Raw genomic sequence first — 19,676 nt, forward strand, 5'->3', positions numbered from 1 at the left:
ATTTCCTTGAACAAGCAAGAGAGCCTTCGTTTATCAGTCGTACTCATTAACTCAATATGTAAAGATGAATCATGTATGTGTAGTTTTCATTTTTTGAGGATGTAAAGGCTGAATGTAATTTTGAGAGCCACATCTGCTCCTGGATACATTTCCGTGTGCATTATAGGTGAATAATGGCTCTTATTTGGATATTTATATCTTATGTATGGAATGCTATGCTGGAATTACAATTTGTGTTGGGTGCTGCAAGCAATGTTGCCACATGATGAATTGTCATTATATTTTCATTGTATGTATGTATTAATAGCCAAGAGGCCAATTTAACATCAGCATGGAGTCACTGCTGCTAACTGAATATAAATGAAACACTGCATGTAGACTGTCAACAACATATGATGACAATGCTGCATACATCTGCACAAAGTTACTTTTTTCCCATGTGGCGACACAGCTGCTATAATGAGGCCAAAACAAGAAAAGATCCTTAATCTGCAACAGACACTTGTAAATCATTTTCCACTTTCAAAAGCCTCCTCTAACCTCCCACCATCTCTCTGTCAGTTGATGACGTGCAATTCTTTTTTCTGACAAAGTGACAGCTATCAGTGGCCAATTTACAGAACTATCGGACTGCAGTGTGTCTCCTCCAGTTAAGGGTGTGTCACTTTCTCCTCTCTCAGTGAGGAAGATGTTTTTAACTCCACCCTCAACCCATCTCAAGTTGAAAACTACAGGCCAGTCTCACTGCTTCCCTTTCTATCCAACGTTTTAGAATGTGCAATTTTCACCCAAGGCTCAGATATCCTCCCTCTGTCAGTGATAGAAACCCTGAGGTCAGTGATTACTGAAGCCCAGTCATCACTTGCTTGACCTGGTTCACCCTATCTGAACTAGGTGTCTCTAGTATAGCACATCTGTGGTTTGAGTCACATGGTGATTGTTCAATGTGGCATGGCATAGGGAATATTCCAAGTGTCACTTTCTTTCCCCTGGGGGTACCGCAAGGATCTGTGCTCGGTCCCCTTTTCTTTCCAATATTCACCACTTCTCCTCGATTATCCGCTCACATGGTTTTTCTTACCACTGCTATGCTGATGATACCCAGCTATATCTGTCCTTCCTGCTACAAGACCCTACTGTCTCAGCTTGGATCTCCACTTGCGTCAGTTAGCCTATGTCTCAAAATAGATGATGGAACGGCATCTTCAACATCTCTCTAAGACTGTACTCCTTCAACAACATTAGTATCCAGTTCAGTTCCTCCTCGCTCTCTCCGACAAAGTCTGCTAGAAATCTGGGCATCATGACTTAACTTTCACCGAGCATGTTTCATCTGTCACTCGATCTTCATCAGAAAGATCAGGTTTTATCTGACTGAGTATGCTGCTCAACTCCGTGTACAGGCAGTGGTCATCTCTCACCACTTCTGACAGCATGCACAGTAAAACCTCAGCAAATGGTCCGCAATGTGTTGGTACATCTTGTTTTCAAAAACAGCTCATGTCACTCCACTTTTCATTACTGTCCACCCTGCCCCCTTTTGATGCTCACATTAAGTTCAAGTCACTAATGCTCCAGTACAGAGTTCCCACTAGCACAACACCCACCTACCTGACCTACCTAACAACTAGTCCTACCGTCACTGCAAAGCTGGAAATCTCAATCCAAACTCTTCTTCTATATGTTTCCTCGGTGGTGGGACAAGTTTACAAACTCGATTTGGTCAGCAGAATCACTTCCTACCTTCAGAAGTCACTTGAAGACTTCTGATAGTACTCACTCACCTAATATGCTCTTTCTCTCTCAATCCATCTCTCCATCTTTTTCTATCCTTCTCCAAAAAAAAGTAATTTGATGTTTACTTTATGTGTTTCTTCATGCACCTGCAGCCATCTGGCACTTGTGCCAGGTGGAACATGGAACTGAGTGTTGTGTCACTATTCTTAAGGGCTTCTGCTTGATCCACTGCAGCTTGGATTGGATGCCAAATGAATAACTGTAAATATGTTAGCCTTTAAGCCTTAATTGCATGTTGTACACAAAAGCTGATGACTACATTGATTTTTTACAAGCTACTGATACATAAGCCAGAAGACTAAACTACAATAACTGTAAGATGAAGTTAAGAAGTCTAAATATCCACAATATCCTCTTGTCTCTCATTAAGGCCCAACAGTTAAGCAACGTGTCCTGTATTCAGTCTGCCCTTTCATTCACTACTTAAGAGACCTTTAATCCTGGCTTTATCTTGGTCAGATTTGTTGTTATATTAGGTGTGCATCCAGTATCCAGCCCGCATTTAGCATAATAACACTCCTTGGGCTCTGGGATATATTGCAAATATATGGAAATGTCTAGATTTTCCTACATTAGCATTTTAATGGAGTAAGAGACCATCTCGTGATTAATTTGCCTGCAGATGCATGTACAAACACAGCGCCTGCAGCTCTGTCATCACACCATCTTTCTCCTCTTCCTTTCCCTTTCTCACTCTATCCATTTGCTGCACATGTTCCATCCCTTTCTCTCCCTCCGTCTTCCATCTTCACTCTGTCTCCATGGCTATCCTCAGTGAAAATTTGCATGCAAAGTGATGAAATCACACAGGCATACACCTGTGCCCGCAGAACACACCCTCCCTTCATTTGAATCTGAATCGTACGTTCACATCATCCTCACACACACACTGATACATTTGCACGTCTGCACATGCGGTTCTTTCAAAACAGAAACCGAAATGTACTTTCCTATAAATAATGCATGTTCATCGTATTGTTCTCAGAGAAGCAGAGAGTGAAAGGATGACTGAGGGGAGGAAGAACCAAGAGAAAGATGGTGCACATCATTTCACAAGCTCAAGATTTGAATTTGCTTTAAAAAAAAAAACACCACTCAGCTGCAGCTTTGTGGTGATGACCCTCTTTATCCAAAAAATAATAGACGACAGGAATGAAACCACTTGGTTAATTGTAATTCCCCCTCATGGGCAGACTGGGAGATTTTTTCTGTCTCTTGCTGCTCTTGCTGTGGTCTCCTCGCTCTCTGATCACGCTCTTTCACATACTCTTCCTCTTTCCTGCTTGTTTACTTCTCTCTGATCTTCTGATTACCACTCAAGCCCTCTCTTTTTCTCTCTCCTATTGTTGTTGCTTCTCTTGTTGCCTCGCCTCCCATTTTTCTCTCCCTCGCTCTCTCATTTTCTCCGACTCCCTTCCCCCACTTGCTTGCTTTGCTCTCCTAGTTTATCATTGCTTGATTTTTTTTTTTTTTTTTTTTTTTTTTGCTTGGGAAAGCTCATTTGTTGGCCATTTGTTGGCTTAACCAAGACTCTTGCAGAGTTTTTATAAGAGTTCATGTGCATGAAAAACACTCAAGACAGTGAAAATTATAACTTGTATAGTGCATCCTTGTGTCCAAAACTGGAACAGATAAGTTGAACTAAGTCAGTTTCCACACATTCATAAAAAATTATACACATGACATTTGAAAAAAGGAAATTACTCAACATAGCATAAAGATCTAGACACTGAAAAAGGTGCAGGCTGAAGCTACAGCTGATTGTACCAAACCTTTTTACAATTCACAATCCATTTGACGTCAAAATTGACATCTAACAAAACGTCACACTATTGTTACCATACTAATGGCAACATTCTGATCATAACTTCTTCTACATAATATTTTTTTAACTTGATACATGATTACTACTTTTTAAAGATCTACCAAGTCCCTAAACATTAGAGCCCATATTTTGGTAAACCATGTGTTTGTTGGTTCTAGAGTAGTTTGGTTTACAATTCTTACAGCTCACGCATAATAAGTAATGTATAGAAGTATACTACAAGTCAACAAAAGAAGGTGTATGACGTAGTTTAATTTAAGAAATCAATCATTTCATACAGTATTGTACAGCTGCAACAATTGGTTGATAATAAATAATGAGTCAATCAACAGTCAGCTATTTTTTATTTAGTCTTAGTCCTGTGTCAAATGTTCTTGTTAGTTTTAGTTGACTAAAAGTCTGGGCATTTTAGACTCATAAAGAAAACTGCAACTATTTTTCTGTTGTTTTAGTCAATGAAAACTCATGACATTTTGGTATTTTTAACCATCAGTTTATATTGAACATTTCAGTCAATCTAGTCTTGCCAAAACCAATAATTTTTTGTCATTTTATTCACCACCAAGACTTTAGCCTACCTAAATTTCTTTGTGGTGAGACTTAATGTGTCTGTTAAAGTTTGTGGTATTCCTACCAGCTCTTTTATGGCCACATTTCTTCCCTTCTGATAAAGCATTGCATTATTTTTTTTCCCCTCAGCCTCATTGTAACGGAAATGGGCCCAAATATCAGCTCGTTTTTCTCTCCCATGCCCTGTTGTTGTCATTATTAATCTGTACTTGCTTTCTGTAAAATAGTTGATGTACTCCTCACTTTGCTGTTTGTGCTGGTGTACTCCTGATATGGTGCGTGCAGCACAGGACACAAAACTGCTGCACATGTCATCCAATGAACAGGATATTAGGATTGTAATTTAAAAAAAGAAACATCTATATACATCATCTATAATATTTTGTCTCCTTTTTTTGTCAACAAAAAAAGAGATTTTTGTAAAGATTTTATTTTTTAAACTATATTTTAGTCTTGTCTTTTTTCGTCAACAATATTGCAGGTTAATATAGTCACAGTTAGTGTTTAATGACGTCAGTGCCATCTCGTCATTGGAAAAAAGGTTGTTGACGAACATTTTTAGTCATAGTTTTTGTTAACAAAATTAACACTGGACTGTGTCGTGATAGTAAACTGAATTATCTTTGGGTTTCGGACTGTTGGTCTGAAACCTTGGGTTTTAAGAAACTGAGATGTATATTTTTCACAGTTTTCAGATGTTTTATAGAACAAAAGATTAACCGATAAATTGAGAAAATAATCAGCAGATTAATCAATGATTAAGATAATTGCAAGTTGCAGCTCTACAATATTGCACATATGCACAGTGCAAAAAAACTGCTCTCACAGTACAGAGTCATTCCTCTCACCGCAACATGAGTCTAAATGCTACTACCTCTTCAAGCTGCAGCATCACCACATCACTAATAAACTTAAATATGAGAGCTCTGGTTCACAAATAGATGATAGAGTTGGGGTTGGGGATAAATGTGGTTACTGAGCAGCTGCATGTAAATTCAGGTTTTACGGTAACTGGTGTACTGCAGTGCATGTAAACGTGTTCACCCATTTCCTACATTAACCTGATTTCTCACAGTAACCTGGTTTCTTGTGTGCATGTAAAAGTAGTTATTATCACCATCACACCATCATCCACCCTCTCTCTCTCTCTCTCTCTCTCTCTCTCTCTGTCTCTCTCTCTCTCTCTCTCCCCCTCTCCCTCTCCCTCTCCCCTCCTGTCATTATCCTTCCTCCAGTGCAGTCTTGTGCTCTTCTGTTGAGTCTCATCAGTCTGTTGGATAAAGGTTAGTCGACCCACAGCTTAGCCCCTCCAGTCTAAACCGGTCAACAGTCTCAGCTACACCAGCTATTCCGTTAATTACCATGGCGACCTCACTGGTTGAACTCCAGTCTCATCTCCATCTTTATCCATCCTCCATAAAGAGCTATGTCTCTGTACTCATTATGGGTATCATTGTGATGTGCATGCATTATACATGATTTAATCACCATATCTTCAGGAAAAGAATGCAAGCCCATTTCCCGTTTGATGAGCATTTCGGGCATAATGGGCCATTACATTCAGAATCCGAATCACCTTTATCGGCCAAGTATGTTTACACATACAAGGAATTTGACTCTGGTTTAGTGGCTTTCAATGTATTACACAAAATAACAATTTTCAGAAATATACACAAGGAATGACTGTATACAGGTGAAAATGTTTCTGTAAAGTATAAACAGGATATAAAATAAAGCAAGGAGTGATGAGATAAATACTAAATGGTAAGAAAAACATTAGAGAAGAAGTTACTTTATATACATACCTACTGTATATTAGGTGGTTATGTACAGTATATACAGCCTGTTCAGATATACAGTAGTGAGTAAAATGTATTACACATTTTGTATTTTAGACTAAAATAAATATATAGAATTTGTAGGTACAGTGGGTGTCAGTGTTGTAGTCGAGTCACTAAATCTCGAGTCTGAGACGAGGCTAGAGTAGTAGTGGACGTTCAGAGAACAGACTCGATGACCGCAGTGTAGAACTTGATCAGCAGCTCCTGAGGCAGGTTGTATTTCCTGAGCTAATGCGGGAAGTTCATCCTCTGCTGGGCTTTTTTGATGACTGTGTTGATGTTGGACTCCCACTTAAGGTCCTGGGAGATTGAAGATCCCAGAAACCTGAAGGATTCCACAGCCAACACTGTACTGTTGAGTATGGTGAGGGGGGCAGTGATAAGGGGCTCCTCCTGAAGTCCACTGTCATCTCCACAAATTTGAGTGTGTTCAGCTCCAGGTCGTTGTGACCACACCACAGGGCCGGCTCTTCGACCTCCCGTCTGTACGCAGACTTCTGTCTCAGATTAGGCTGATGACTGACTGTCATCTGCAAATTTCAGGAGTTGAACAGACTCCTGGGGTTCAGTCATTGATGTAGAGAGAGAAGAGCAGCGGGGAGAGCACACATCCCTGAGGGGCGCTAGTGCTGACCGTTCGGGTGCTGGATGTGATTTTTCCCAGCCTCATCTCCTTTTTCCTGTCTGTCAGGAAGTTTGTGAGCCACTGACAGGTGGAGGCGGGCACAGTGAGCTGTGTGAGTTTGGCGAGGAGGACCTCCGGGATGATGGTGTTGAACGCTGAAGGACTTCATGACCACCTGTAGTTGTTCAGTCGATTGACGGAGGGGAGTTCACACAGCTCCAGTGATCAGTTAAAGATCCGTGTGAAGGTGGGGGGCCGGCCGGTCAGTGTAGACTTTCAGACACAAGGATGACACGCCGTCTGGACCTAGTGTCTTCCTGATCTATCTCTGAAAGAGCTGACACAGACCGTCAGTGCCGGTGGGGAGTCAAGGGGGAGGTGATAGCAGGGGGTGCAGGTGGTTGTGTGATGTGTGAGTCGGAGCAGGTTAGGGGTGTGAAAGTGGACTGATCAAACCTGCAGTAAAACACATCCAGGTCGTCGACCAGTTGAAGGTTCTCTGGAGTGTGGGGGGAGGGTTTTAAACCACAGCCTTAAGATTTCTGCCTCTAGGTTGGGAGAAGATGAACCAGACAGTGATCAGAGAGTCCCAAAGCTACATGAGGAACTGAGCGATATCTATCCTTCAATATTGTGTAGCAGTGGTCCAGTGTGTTTTTATCCCTGTTGGGACACTTAATATGCTGTCTGTATTTTGTCTGTTGGTGGCTGAGGTTTGCTCTGTTAAAATCCCCAAGGACAATGAGAAGGGAGTCAGGATGTTTTCACTCCGTGCTGGTTATCTGGACAGCCAGGTGCTGTAAGGCCTCACTAACGCAGGTCTGATGTTGGATGTAAACACCAACCAGAATAAGGAGGAAAACTCCAACAGTGAATAAAACGGTTTGCGGTTGATGAAAATAATCTCTAGGTGAGGAGTGCAAATTTCCCTTGACACTGTGACATCTGTACACCAACCTTTGTTCATGTAGAGACAGATTCTGCCTCCCCTCATTTTCCCTGTTAACTCTGTTGCGCAGTTCACTCGGTGGAGTTCAAAGCCCAGCAGATGTAGGATGCTGTCAATGGACTCACCAAGCCAGGTTTCAGTGAAACCAAGGACAGCAGATCATCAAAAATCCCTGTTCGTTCTGTTTATGAGCAGCAGTTCATCCATTTTGTTATGCAGAGAGCGGACATTCGCCAGATGTAATGACGGAAGTGGTGTTCAGAGCCCCCCCCAGCTTAACCAGGGCTTCAGTGTGCTTTCCTCACCTGCGTCTCCTCTAAACTCCTCAGAGAGCTGCTGCTGCTCCTCCAACCAAAATCTCTGAAAAAGTTTCTGGGTGTGTGAAGACTGGTGAGAAAGTTTGTGGAGTGAACTGTCAAGTATTGAACAGTTCTTCCCTGGTGAATGTGATATGAAAGGGAGTGCATAGTAATACAGGATAGTGCAACACAGAGGCAGCCATCTGCGACGCCATCTTCTTACTGTGTTATTCATACAGTAGAGGAAATTTGTATGGTAAAAATTGTCAGTCTAACACCTGAGAAACACTGGATGCGTGAGCAGCACGTATGTGTCATGGAACCTCTTGCTTTTCATTTTGGCGCCCATGTTAACAGGTTAGAGCAGCCACACAGCCCTTGTGAGACGCTTGTCTCACGCGAGGCTTACTGTGTGGACACTGCAAGTGTAAGAGACGCAGCAGTTCAGCGACGCACACAAATTGCTGAGGTTCACGCATCCAGTGTGTCCCAGGCGTAATAATCAAGCGTTTTGAACATTGCTACCTCCAAAGATGAGTCAGTCCATCAGGGTTTCATCATTAACTATTAGGCCCTACAGGTCACAGTCATACCTGCCCGCAGTTTCTTTTTTTTATGGCCCAGCAAAAAATATAAAAACATGTTCATTACTACATAGTCTACTGCTTCCAGGTTCCCTCAACAGTGAATAATTTGATTATATTATGAAGTTTCTCATTCATATTCAGTTTCATAACTTTTAAGTTCACTTTGATGCCACCTACATCTTTTCTAAATGTAATATACAGTAAGTTGCATTAAAATACTTCTAATGATTATATTCATCAGCTAAATTAATGGTGTTATTTGCATAACTAATTATGTTACATATATCATGTTGATTATGGTTGGACATTAGGTTGCTCAAGTGCTACTTGAGCAGCTACAAAATGATTGAATGGATTGATTATGAATAAAAAAAATGAAATTCATCCTTGTTGCACGTACTGTATGTATAAGTAGTCCTTCATAATCTTTATTTGTAACCAGCAGTAACATTACATAAAGCACAACTAGACAGATTAGTTCCACTGTTCTTCCAACTGTAAGCTGCTTTTTTAACATACAGGTTAGGCCCTGCTGGTGTTTTGGTGGGCATCGGTTTGCATTATGTGGTCATTTGTATGTGAAACAAATGCATTGTTTACATTTGTTTACATTTATGTAAAACTAGTGCAGTGCCCATTCAAGACGGGCGTGTTGGAAATGGGATAATTGCTTATTCAATAAGGAATTAATAAATTAGATGGTTTAAATCCAGATAGAAACTTCACCAGTGAGACTAAACTGAGGTGCCCAACTTGTCTCCGCTTCTATTGGTTAGTTTTACTGCCTCCGCCTCTGTTTTTTTTCTCCTGTGTGTGCTCATTCGTTTCTGTCGGGCAGCTTAACTGAACGGGACCTTTGTCCTGTTCAGCCAGTTAGAGCCCAGAAGCCCCATCCCGTTGTGATGTGTCGGTGTTAATATCAAACAGCCCCCGTTGCACTCAGACACAGAGCTTAGCATTTATTCAAAGTTAATTAATATTAAACATGTCACGTGTCCAAACAACTTCACACTCGACACTGCACTTCCTTGAGTCCTCAGTAGAACACCTGCCAAGCGTGAAGTCGATTGGATGAACGGTTGTTGAGAAAAGCGAAGGACATACAGACAGACAGAGATTACAATAATATACAATAAATCTCTGCTCCAGCACACATATGCATAGGTATGTGTTCAGTGTATCAACTATATGCAGCCCCGTTTTCAATACCACAGTCCACAAAACCTCTTGGCATCTGTCATTCCTTTAGCTCAGACAATCATTACAGAAGCACTGTATGTTAGGTAGGGCTGTCAATGAATATTCTAAACTTGATTATATATAAAAAAGCAGCACTACTGTGGCTTCACAAGTTCATGCGTGGGCCTGAGCCGCTGCACTGAATGCACAGCATGACGGACAGGAGTCACACAAGGTCACATTCACTGATTGAAAATGAAATGTAGGTCAAGCTGAAACGAGGAAATAATTCAACAACAACCGTGTGGTAATGATGGCAGAGAGTTCACAACCCAACTCGGCCGCAGAGAGAGTGATTTGCACTCTGAGCAATCTAAAAAGCCCCGTTTGGAAACACTTTGAATTTTGGTAACCAGTATGAATGTTACCTAACCTGTATAAAAATTAAGCTATCAAATCATTCATTTGATCTCGCCCCGACACAAACAGCACAAACGGAGAGAGAGAGGGGTCTACGGTCTTTAAATGAAGTTTTATGGTATGAGTATGGGACATTATTTTATTTGTTTATTTTATAATGTGTAGGTATGTAAATCTTTTAAAAGACATGTTTATGTTGAAATAAATATACCTATACAAATAGTTATGTCTCTCATATCGGTTTGCCCTCTTATGAACATAATGCGCAAACGTAGATATTTGAATGGTTCGAACCAATGTGTTTTTTTAGGAGGAATAATCAAACGTCATTTTTGGCCAATTTTGACAGCCCTAATGTTCAGGCAATCCCACCAACATCAACCCAACAATGCACAGCACACACGGTTCACAAAGCACAACCTGGACACACGTTTACTTGTGGAAATGAATTTACTAGAAACGAATGTTGACTTTGACAAAAATGTTTTTTTCGCTCGTCCTCTTTTCCTCCCCTGAATTATTGTCATGTGTACAGAAGGGTTTGCTCAAGCCTGAACTGTGTAGGGAAACTGTGTAACATAATATCTCATTTGATGGTTCGGGCCTTTTATTTACCTCAAATGAAGAGAGAACCAGGCCTTTATTTGAGACAGGCTGTAGGAGGGTCCTTGAGCAAGCACACTTAATCAGAACAAGTCAGTTGTTCTGTACATCTTGTTTTGCCCTTCGTTGGCAGGCAAATACACGTTCTTCCTTAGAGAATCAGTAAAGATAATATATCACAAATGCTATCAAGTGATGATAATTAGGTTTGGGCGGTATCAAGGTATGACGGTAATGGAGGGCATTTAGAAATCTCGAAGGTATGATTTACTGTCAAAAACGCTCCTCTTTCTATTACACTGATATGGAGATGCTGTATTGAGGTGATGTATTGTAGCGCAGAGCACGCGTCACCAGAGATCAGTCTCTACTGGTGGAACAGGCAGCTGTGCTGAGAAAGATGGCGACTGCGAGTGGCGAGGATAACGTTACAGGACTATATACTGTTTGGGAGTATTTTGGGTTTAGTCCCGAATGTCACATAAGTTTATCTTGAGATGACTTCTTCCAACTACAAAAGCAGTTTATTAGCCACATGATCTGCCAGTCTGCCACCACCACCACTCGCACATCATCTCCGTTTAGCCCGCTGATATGTCGTATCCGCCGCAGCAACAAGTGTCATCAGGTCCTCCAGCAAGAATCTATGGAAGAAACTATCTAGTCATTACTCTATGTGCCATAAGTATTTAAACCCACTAAGACTTGTCTAAGTAGGCTAATCGCTTATTAGACACAGCTTATCAGATGCAGCTTTTACGTTGTTTTTTTTTTAATACAAATATATCGTATACCCCAGTGAAATGTCAGGATACCATCCGAGCCTAATGGTAACGTTCCTAAACATCTACAGTGCAGAAACCAATAAAGCACATCAAAACACAACCTGAGATTTACCAGCTCATACCCTGACCCCTGCATGATCCTGAACAGAATCTTTATCTCACTGTAAACAACTCTGCCTTCTCACAACAAATGAACATCAACAAAGGAGCCTTGGCTGCACCGAACTATAAACACACTGCACAAAATGGTTTCCCTCTCTCAGAGACGATCAAACCAGCGTCAATTTTTTTTTTTTTTTTGGTCTAATGTCTTGAGTTGGTGTATCATCAATGCTCATGAGAAGCCTGATTAAAAAGATCCAAATCCTGATTGTAACTCTAAACATTTGTGGCTCTTTGACTCTCACTTAACTTTCTCTGACGTCATTCCCATCGTCAGACGTTTGACATCGCTCCTCGTATGTTTCGAGACGTGCTGACTTGGGTGTGGCCCTTATTGCATAGGGCCCCGGCTGTAAAGACCTTGTGAAATGCTCGCTATATGCATTGATAGGAATAGCAGGTCCAGCTGCCAGACTGAGCACATTTAATGCCAGCCTGTAAGCACACTGGAATGCCTTAATTAGCCCCGTCAAAATATAACTGTGCAACAACCTTATGCAGATAATAAAGGGTAATCACTGTTGTTAGTGGGAGAGGAAGTAACACATAAAAGTTTTAAATTGTCTGTATGTGTGTGTATGTGCGCGTGCATGCATGTGTATGTATGACTGTAGCATCCAGTCTGACCTTTTGTTGTAGATCTTTCGAGAATTTTTGAATATGAGTGATGCTTTCTTTGTTTTTTGTCTTTGTTCTGCCTGTGAGTGTTGCTATATGGTGTGTGTGTGTGTGTGTGTGTGTGTGTGTGTGCGCGCCTGTGCGCCTGTGGTGTACCAAACAGAGAAAAAGTAGCAAAAGCCACTAACAAGTTAATAAACTCCAGCTGGGTTTTGTTGTGCTGAAGACGGGCTATAGAGCAGAGCACATTCTCTGTAGCTTAGCTCATACGTCTCTCCTTCAAACCAGAACTAAACCCAGAACCGAGGTTTTCTAGGCTTTAACTTCAAAATCAGAGTTGTTAGAATATTCAGACTAGGCACTGGTAGCCACGAGCAAAGCCTGTTGATAGTTTTCCCCGTAGTTTCCCTCAGAAATGCTGTAATAAATGAGGTACAGCTGGCTTTCAGTGTAGCTGTAGGACAACATGTAGAAAATGTTCATTGTAATGTAACAAGTGGCTTGAGACCAGATGTGACAAAGCTGGAACATGAATCTAGTTCAAACATAAATGTTTTCTGTTTTGGTTGTCGTCCACATCATTATCATCATATGTATTTGACCCTCAAGATTAGCATAATTAAAAACAAAACAGTGATAGTATCTTTCTTAACCATTCCTTAAAGCTGCATTAATCTTTTTTTGGGCATCCAGTTGGAGGCAGAACTCAATAACAAGCTGAAAATCACTGATTTGACATATTATGTCCTTGTTAAAGTGATTAGGCTAATGTTCACTCCCTCTATCTGTTTCCATCCACTCTTGAAAGAAACATCCGTCCCTTGAGCTGCTAAATGCTTCACTATGTTCACCAGCTAGTCTCTTAACATGGCCTGTCTGCTGTTTGGTGCTTGGCGACTAGTGTTCAGTCAGTTTATCAGAGCTTTGTGTTGCCTCTGAAAAAGAGTTTGATGAGAGCAGTGAGACTGAACCAAAACAGTCGAGTTGTGAGCCGTAAAACCAAAACAATTAGCTGAGCTAAGAGGAAGTGCAGTCAGTCAATAATTCTCTGCGGGTTTGTCGCTACAAGTGACTCCTTTGACATTAAACATAGTCATTTGTTCCATTGTTAGTATAAAATATCGATTAGTGCTGCTTTAAAGGGGAGATATCATGCTTTTTCTGGTTTTCTGTTGTTTTTATACTGTTTTGATGTCAGATGTTAAATATGATAAAAGTCCCAGAACTGGAGGTGAATGTATGTAAAAAAAAAAATGCTCCCTGCAAGTCAAAAGGCAGGACTTCAGCCTGCTCTGAAAGCTTCGGTTGCACAGTTACCCCTACTTCCTCCTCTGGATGATCAGATTGTTCTTGCATGACCACAAACGGCCGGCCGTTGAGTCACCTTTGTTGCTGAGGTTGTTCCGCGGGTTTCTCGCGTTGTCCACTCTCATATTTCCGATCGGATTCGGACTTGAACACGAACGGATGTATTTAAAAAGTTTCCATTTTGAGTATAGAACAAGAAAAAGAAGGTAAATCTTACTACTAGAGATAAAAACGGCCTGTTTCAGACAGAGGCTGAACTGAGGAACTTAAATATTGAACTGTAAACCATGCAAAGATATTCCAGTAGTATATATCTTTACCAAAATATAAATATAGACCTTGAAATGTGCGTGCTATGTGCCTGTTAAGTTAAGTGAAATAGTGTGCAACCACGTCTCAATCCCACCTCGTCTAATGTATATTGTGGGTCCTGTTTGGTTTATTTTTTCCTCGCTGTTAACATCAACCCACCCATTGCAAGTCATTTTTCCATCTGTTACTCATTCTCCCATCTGTCGTTCCAGGACTTTCATTTTACCGTATTTCATTTTAATTTACAACGTCAAAGGCAGTTTAGTGACCAATACAGCCGGCGTCTCAAACCACCATGACATGTATAACATCATTTCTGAAGTCTGAATCATGATTTGAACAGAGTTGGACCCGAAGTTAAGCATCAATCACACAGTTCATCTCAAACTGTAAGAAGTGTATTCATTGTTTTCATAGGAAGTTTGTTCTCTCCATGACAGCTTGGGAAAAACTTTCCCCGGTTTATTAAAATCACCTGCTGTCGTGCTCAGTCGAAACATGCTGTCGTCCTGCATGAAGCCCGGTTTAAGATCTCAGTGACAGAAGCTGCCAGTCATCTCTGCTGTGTAGTCTTGTTTGTTTATTGTAATTACACTCGCGTCTCAAAATTAATGTCCCAATGATTTATTAATGGTTAAATTCTAATAAGCGCCATTAAGCAGAAATATGATTACATGCAGTGGCAGAAATGTGCTTAATAACAGTAATTACAGTTCTGCTCATAGCGTCATTAATTTTCTGTCCTCTCTCAGTGAAGTAGAGACTTCATGTGTTGAAATTACATTCTGCATATGATGTAGTCAACATAATTATTCATAATGACTCGAGTCGTCAAGTTTGCGAGATTCTGCCCAAACTACGTGGGATAAAATCAAAACTTGAGTTAATCCTGTATGTGAAGTAGGAATATGAGAAATTATTACAGCTTTTGTACTCGACAGTTTATTTATACTACGAAATTCTGTAATGGACACAAATCTGTTGGATAAAGTACCGAGGCCTGATATCTAGTCTTAATGGTATTACTTCAGTGTGTCAGACCAATAAAAACATCCTTAAATTTATGTCAGGCAGTGTGTATGCATCTTAAAAGACTAGATTTAAAGAACCCACAGTGGGTGTTTGTGTGTAAAAGAGAGAGAGAGAGGAAGACATCAATCAAGGCTCATTTCAACCCCTCTCATATCTCTTCTAACCACACACACTGAAACACCAGAAACAAATCCACTGCCAGAGAGAGTGAGTGAGTTATGGAGTGATGGAGAGATGGGAGGTTGGAAGGGGAGGGGAGGAGGAGGAGGAGGAGGGGGGGAGGTTTGGAGTGAGAGAGAGTGAGTGAGTGAGAGAGCACTTTCTATTTATAGCTCGTGTGCCCGGAGAGGAGGAAGACTGTTGTTCGAAAGCACACTCGGTGCGAATGATTTTGTTCTGCAGTGCACAGACAGCCGCCCCCCAAAAAAAAGATGCAGGAACGTACCATAAATATACGCCATACAAATTATATACCATGTGGGTGGTAAAAGGGTTCATTACTGGAAAAATTAATGGCTGTTTGAAAGGCTGATGAGAGGAGAAACATGATTGGTCCAGTAATCATCCACGGGGACTCGAGACCTCGTCCCTCTAAACGTCCCACATGGAAAGAAATTACCTCCGTGTGCTTCTCCCTGCTGCGTGTACAATGCATGTGTGTGTGTTAACGTGCATGCACACGGATTCTCTGCATGTGTTTTAAGCAGTCACTCATTGACAGCTCAACCTAACTTTAAGTAATTAAGGCAACAATCATGAAAGGATTTGTGATAGGTAATTTTGTAATTCATCTTCCCTCGTCACTTACACAGCCTTCAGGCCTAAAGTTTCCTACCGAGCTCCAGCAATTACGTCTCACATCAGCAATGTTTATGCTGGTCTGTCATGCTTATTCACCGGTGTAAGAAGCGTTCTTGTGGTGAATGCTAAAAGCATTTGCTCAGCGGTGAAGATTTTAGTTGGTTTCACTTTGAAACAAAACAGTTTCCCATAGAGACAGAGTTTAGTCGTCTGTCCTGCCTCTAAGATTCGGTTGGAAAAACAATATTTTATGTTTAATTTCAGACACGCTGACGTCAGGCTCAGCTAAACCTGTTAATAGTTTGCATTTATGTACAATAAACATGTGATTCCATATTTCTTTTTGGATTGTCTTTAGGTCCTTAGCAGATTCCAGACTGAACATGTTCTGCTTTTCTCTGCTGTTTAGCTTATTTATAGCATTATAGCACTTAAGCGACCTTTTAAAGAAGGTCTTTTAAAGTTTCTTTTCTCAATTTTTAGAACCCCACTGAATGGCAGATTTGAATTCAATTCAACTTTATTTTCATTATATTTGCACATAACAGAACAGAATCACTCCTACATAATGATTGCTTTAAAAAGCAGGCTACAAGGTAAAAGAAGAGAGCTGTAATAAATTGTGCATTGTAGGGTCTAAAAAAACTGAAACTGTTGAGCGTGAGGGTTCACTATTGGCTCACACAGTGGCTTCCTGGCTCTGGCTTCACCGCTGTGCAGAATGATGTATTTGCAGAGTTTGTTTGTTTGTTTGTTTCACATTCATCTGCCGAAAGCGGCAAGTTTCTCTGCTCACCTCAAAATCTTAGAGTTTAATACGTCTACATACCAGCAGGATTTCGTGACATCACAACTAGTTTGGAGCCAATCATGGTCCAGTATGCAGCTTGCATACAGTAAGTGTGGAAACTTGAAGCCTCCAGTGCACAAATACTGAGAACGGACTTTACAGTGAAGTAGGAGACATCTTGTGTGTCTAGCAGTTCAACTCTGGAAATTAAAACTATTTGCATATTCATCTTTAACACACGTGTAAGAGTGGCATCTATTTTCTCATCTAAATCTTAGTGAATTTGCTATTTCCTCAAAATGTTGAACTAGTCCCTTAAATACAAATATAAAACAGAGTTAGGTTTGAAGCACTCTTGCTTCTTGGGTCATGCTAACCCTGCTCTAACAAATACGAATTTTGCAAGCCTTTCAGAACCTGCTGCCTCTTTAATGGAGGCTGTGCTAGTAGCACCAGTTATTTCCAGCACCTGTGGGTCGGCCTAAAAATAGAGCGCACTCACACACACACACACACACACACACACACACACTCTCTCTCTTACACACACACTGCTACACACCTTCCTGTGTTCACCTCTGCCTGAGGTGGTCTGGTTTCGACTTCCAGTCTCTTCATGTATACAAGGTTTACTGAATACTGCTTTTAATGTCAGTGACAACCCACTGATACACTGATGTACACGCACTTCCTCACACTTCTTGCTGTGTTCTTGCTTGCAGGGGTTAGCTCAATATATATATATATATATTTTAGAAATAGCTGACATAATCATAGTTTAATTATTCCCTCTTGTTCTGATGTGTAGGTTCCCCTGTTATTAAATTTGTCTCTCCTTTATCTCTATGTCTGCAGCTTCAGACAACAGCCAGCGGTTTCAGGAGACGTGTTTCGCCTTTGCATTAACACCACAGCAAGTCCAGCAGATCAGCAGCTCAATGTAAGAAGAAACTGAACACCTGCGAAGCCACTCTGTCAACGCAGGATTCTGAATTAGATGTAAATTATTCATACATGTGCACGGTTTCTGCAGATGTGCGGTTATAAATCTGTTTCTGTGCTCAAAGGGACATCTCGGGGACCAAATGCGACTTCTCAGTTCAAGTTCAGTTGCGGTTTTGCCTGTCAGAGACAAGCTGTCCTCAGGAAGACCATTTCCCACCCAATCTGTGTGTGAAAGTCAATGGGAAGCCATGTAACCTGCCGGTGAGAAACGCTGAATTAAACAACCAGCCAATATTGTTAATGTAGCTGTATTTACCTTTTCCATCCTATTAGCATTGAACACATTTTCCAACATATCTTGAGGAGGAACTTCTGAATATTCACAACAAAAATGCTGATTATTTTCTTTCCTCTTCTAATATCTTCTCTAGGGTTATCTTCCTCCAACCAAAAACGGCGTAGAGCCCAAGCGGCCCAGCCGGCCCATCAACATTACCTCACTGGTCAGATTGTCCACCACAGTCCCCAATACCATTGTGGTGTCGTGGACCGCTGAGATTGGAAGGGTAAGAACTGAACACTGTTACAACTTCCAACAAAGGGCGTCTTAATTCCTGAATGTTTGATGATAATTGACAAATTGTTAAATATATTTATTTTTTAAAGGTGCAATGTGTAAGATTAGGCCAGAATTTTAGTTTAAAATATTCAGAAATTAATTTAAAAATATTATTCAATAAAATAAAGTTGGCATTAGCGTTGCTAGGAAACCAGAGGCATGTACAGTTACATAATGACTTGACTTTCTAGCTCATGGAAAAGAAATCCAGTTCTTGGAAGGTTTGCTAATTGAACCAGCTGCAAACCTGCACCAGCACCAGGTTCCAGTTGGTGGGAAGAGGGTATTAGAGTATATGGAGAAGGTCGGAGTTTGATGTTGTTCTGCAGACACAATAGATGGCAGTAGAGGAACCATCTTTCAAAGGAAATACACACTGGGCTCAACTGTCAGCGTGCAACTCACAGGTTGTTCCTGCCGTCTGTTCCTCCTTACACACAGTCTCAGGGCAGCAGGTGGATTTTAGGTTAGAGAGACTCTGCTGTTGAGCATCTAGCCTGCATAAGTGTCCTTGAGCAAAACTTTTGAAGGACCTTTCTGTCACTGGTCACCTGACAAGCAAAAACTGTCTCCATGTGGGGTTTATGACGTATTACCTTACACATAATTACGTTGTTGCGTACGCGTGTATCCACAGAGTTACTCCATGGCAGTGTACCTGGTGAAGCAGCAGTCGTCCACAGTGCTGTTACAGAGACTACGGGCCAAAGGCATCAGAAACCCAGACCACTCCAGAGCACTCAGTAAGGACTCTGAACCTCTTTTGTAGGGATGCAACTGTCTGGACTGTCAAATCGTTATCAGGCCCGATGTTAGCCTTATTAAGTGGAGGGGGGGGTACACATCCTCATTAAATACAGTTTCGGTGACAATTTCAGTGCAAAATTCAGTGTTTCCAATATAACCTGTAATTGTAAAGTCAGTCTTTATGGAAGCCCATTTCCACCAATGTGATGAAAGAAAAAAGATCCTGTAAGTCATCATAATGAGAAACTTTCTTGAAATAATGACTTACTTATAAAGACTATGATTCATTCTTATTTCATCTTCCACCTATTTGTTACATTTTTCAGTTCATGAATTAGCTTGAAAATGACTGAACAACGCCATCTACAGGCATTATGCCACTAAATCATTCTTTTGAGATACTAAGTCATAATTTCAAGGAAGTTTCTCATTATAATGACTTGCAGGATCTTTTTTTTTTTTTTCATCACATTGGCGGAAATGGGCTTCCATAGTCTTAGCACCACAACTTGCTTAATGTTATCTAAACATACACAAGACATACAACAATAGACAACAATGTTATTTTAAATGAGAATGACCCCAGTGAGTTTCACACAGTCATCTATACAGATTTTAAATTTGGGGAAAGTCAGATTGGTGCATCCCTGCTCATTTTTACCACAAGAATAACTTCTCAGTGAGTTTATGGCCATATAAATCCAACTCTGATATTAACTGGCCAATATATGGTTTTATATGGACAGTGTTGTGCAATATGCGTATAAGATACATGATTTTAAGTATATGCTGGTGATATGTTGTCTGTCTGATAAAATAATAAAGAATACTGTCTTATAATGCTCAAGGCTCTGTTAATAAG

The 19,676-nt window shown here is 40.8% G+C and overlaps 1 protein-coding gene across 2 annotated transcripts in view; it reads left to right on the top strand.

Annotated features, from left to right (window-relative positions):
* Positions 1–19,676, top strand: part of LOC121900515 (E3 SUMO-protein ligase PIAS1-like) — a 60,971-nt gene that overhangs the window by 28,605 nt on the left and 12,690 nt on the right. For both annotated transcript variants that reach the window (XM_042416932.1, XM_042416939.1), the window contains exons 3-6: positions 17,359–17,443; positions 17,571–17,709; positions 17,880–18,014; positions 18,705–18,810. In XM_042416932.1, coding sequence (XP_042272866.1) covers positions 17,359–17,443; positions 17,571–17,709; positions 17,880–18,014; positions 18,705–18,810 — 465 coding nt within the window. The remainder of the gene's footprint in view (positions 1–17,358; positions 17,444–17,570; positions 17,710–17,879; positions 18,015–18,704; positions 18,811–19,676) is intronic.

Source organism: Thunnus maccoyii, chromosome 1, assembly GCF_910596095.1.
Source record: "Thunnus maccoyii chromosome 1, fThuMac1.1, whole genome shotgun sequence".
NCBI classification, from domain to species: Eukaryota; Metazoa; Chordata; class Actinopteri; order Scombriformes; family Scombridae; genus Thunnus; species Thunnus maccoyii.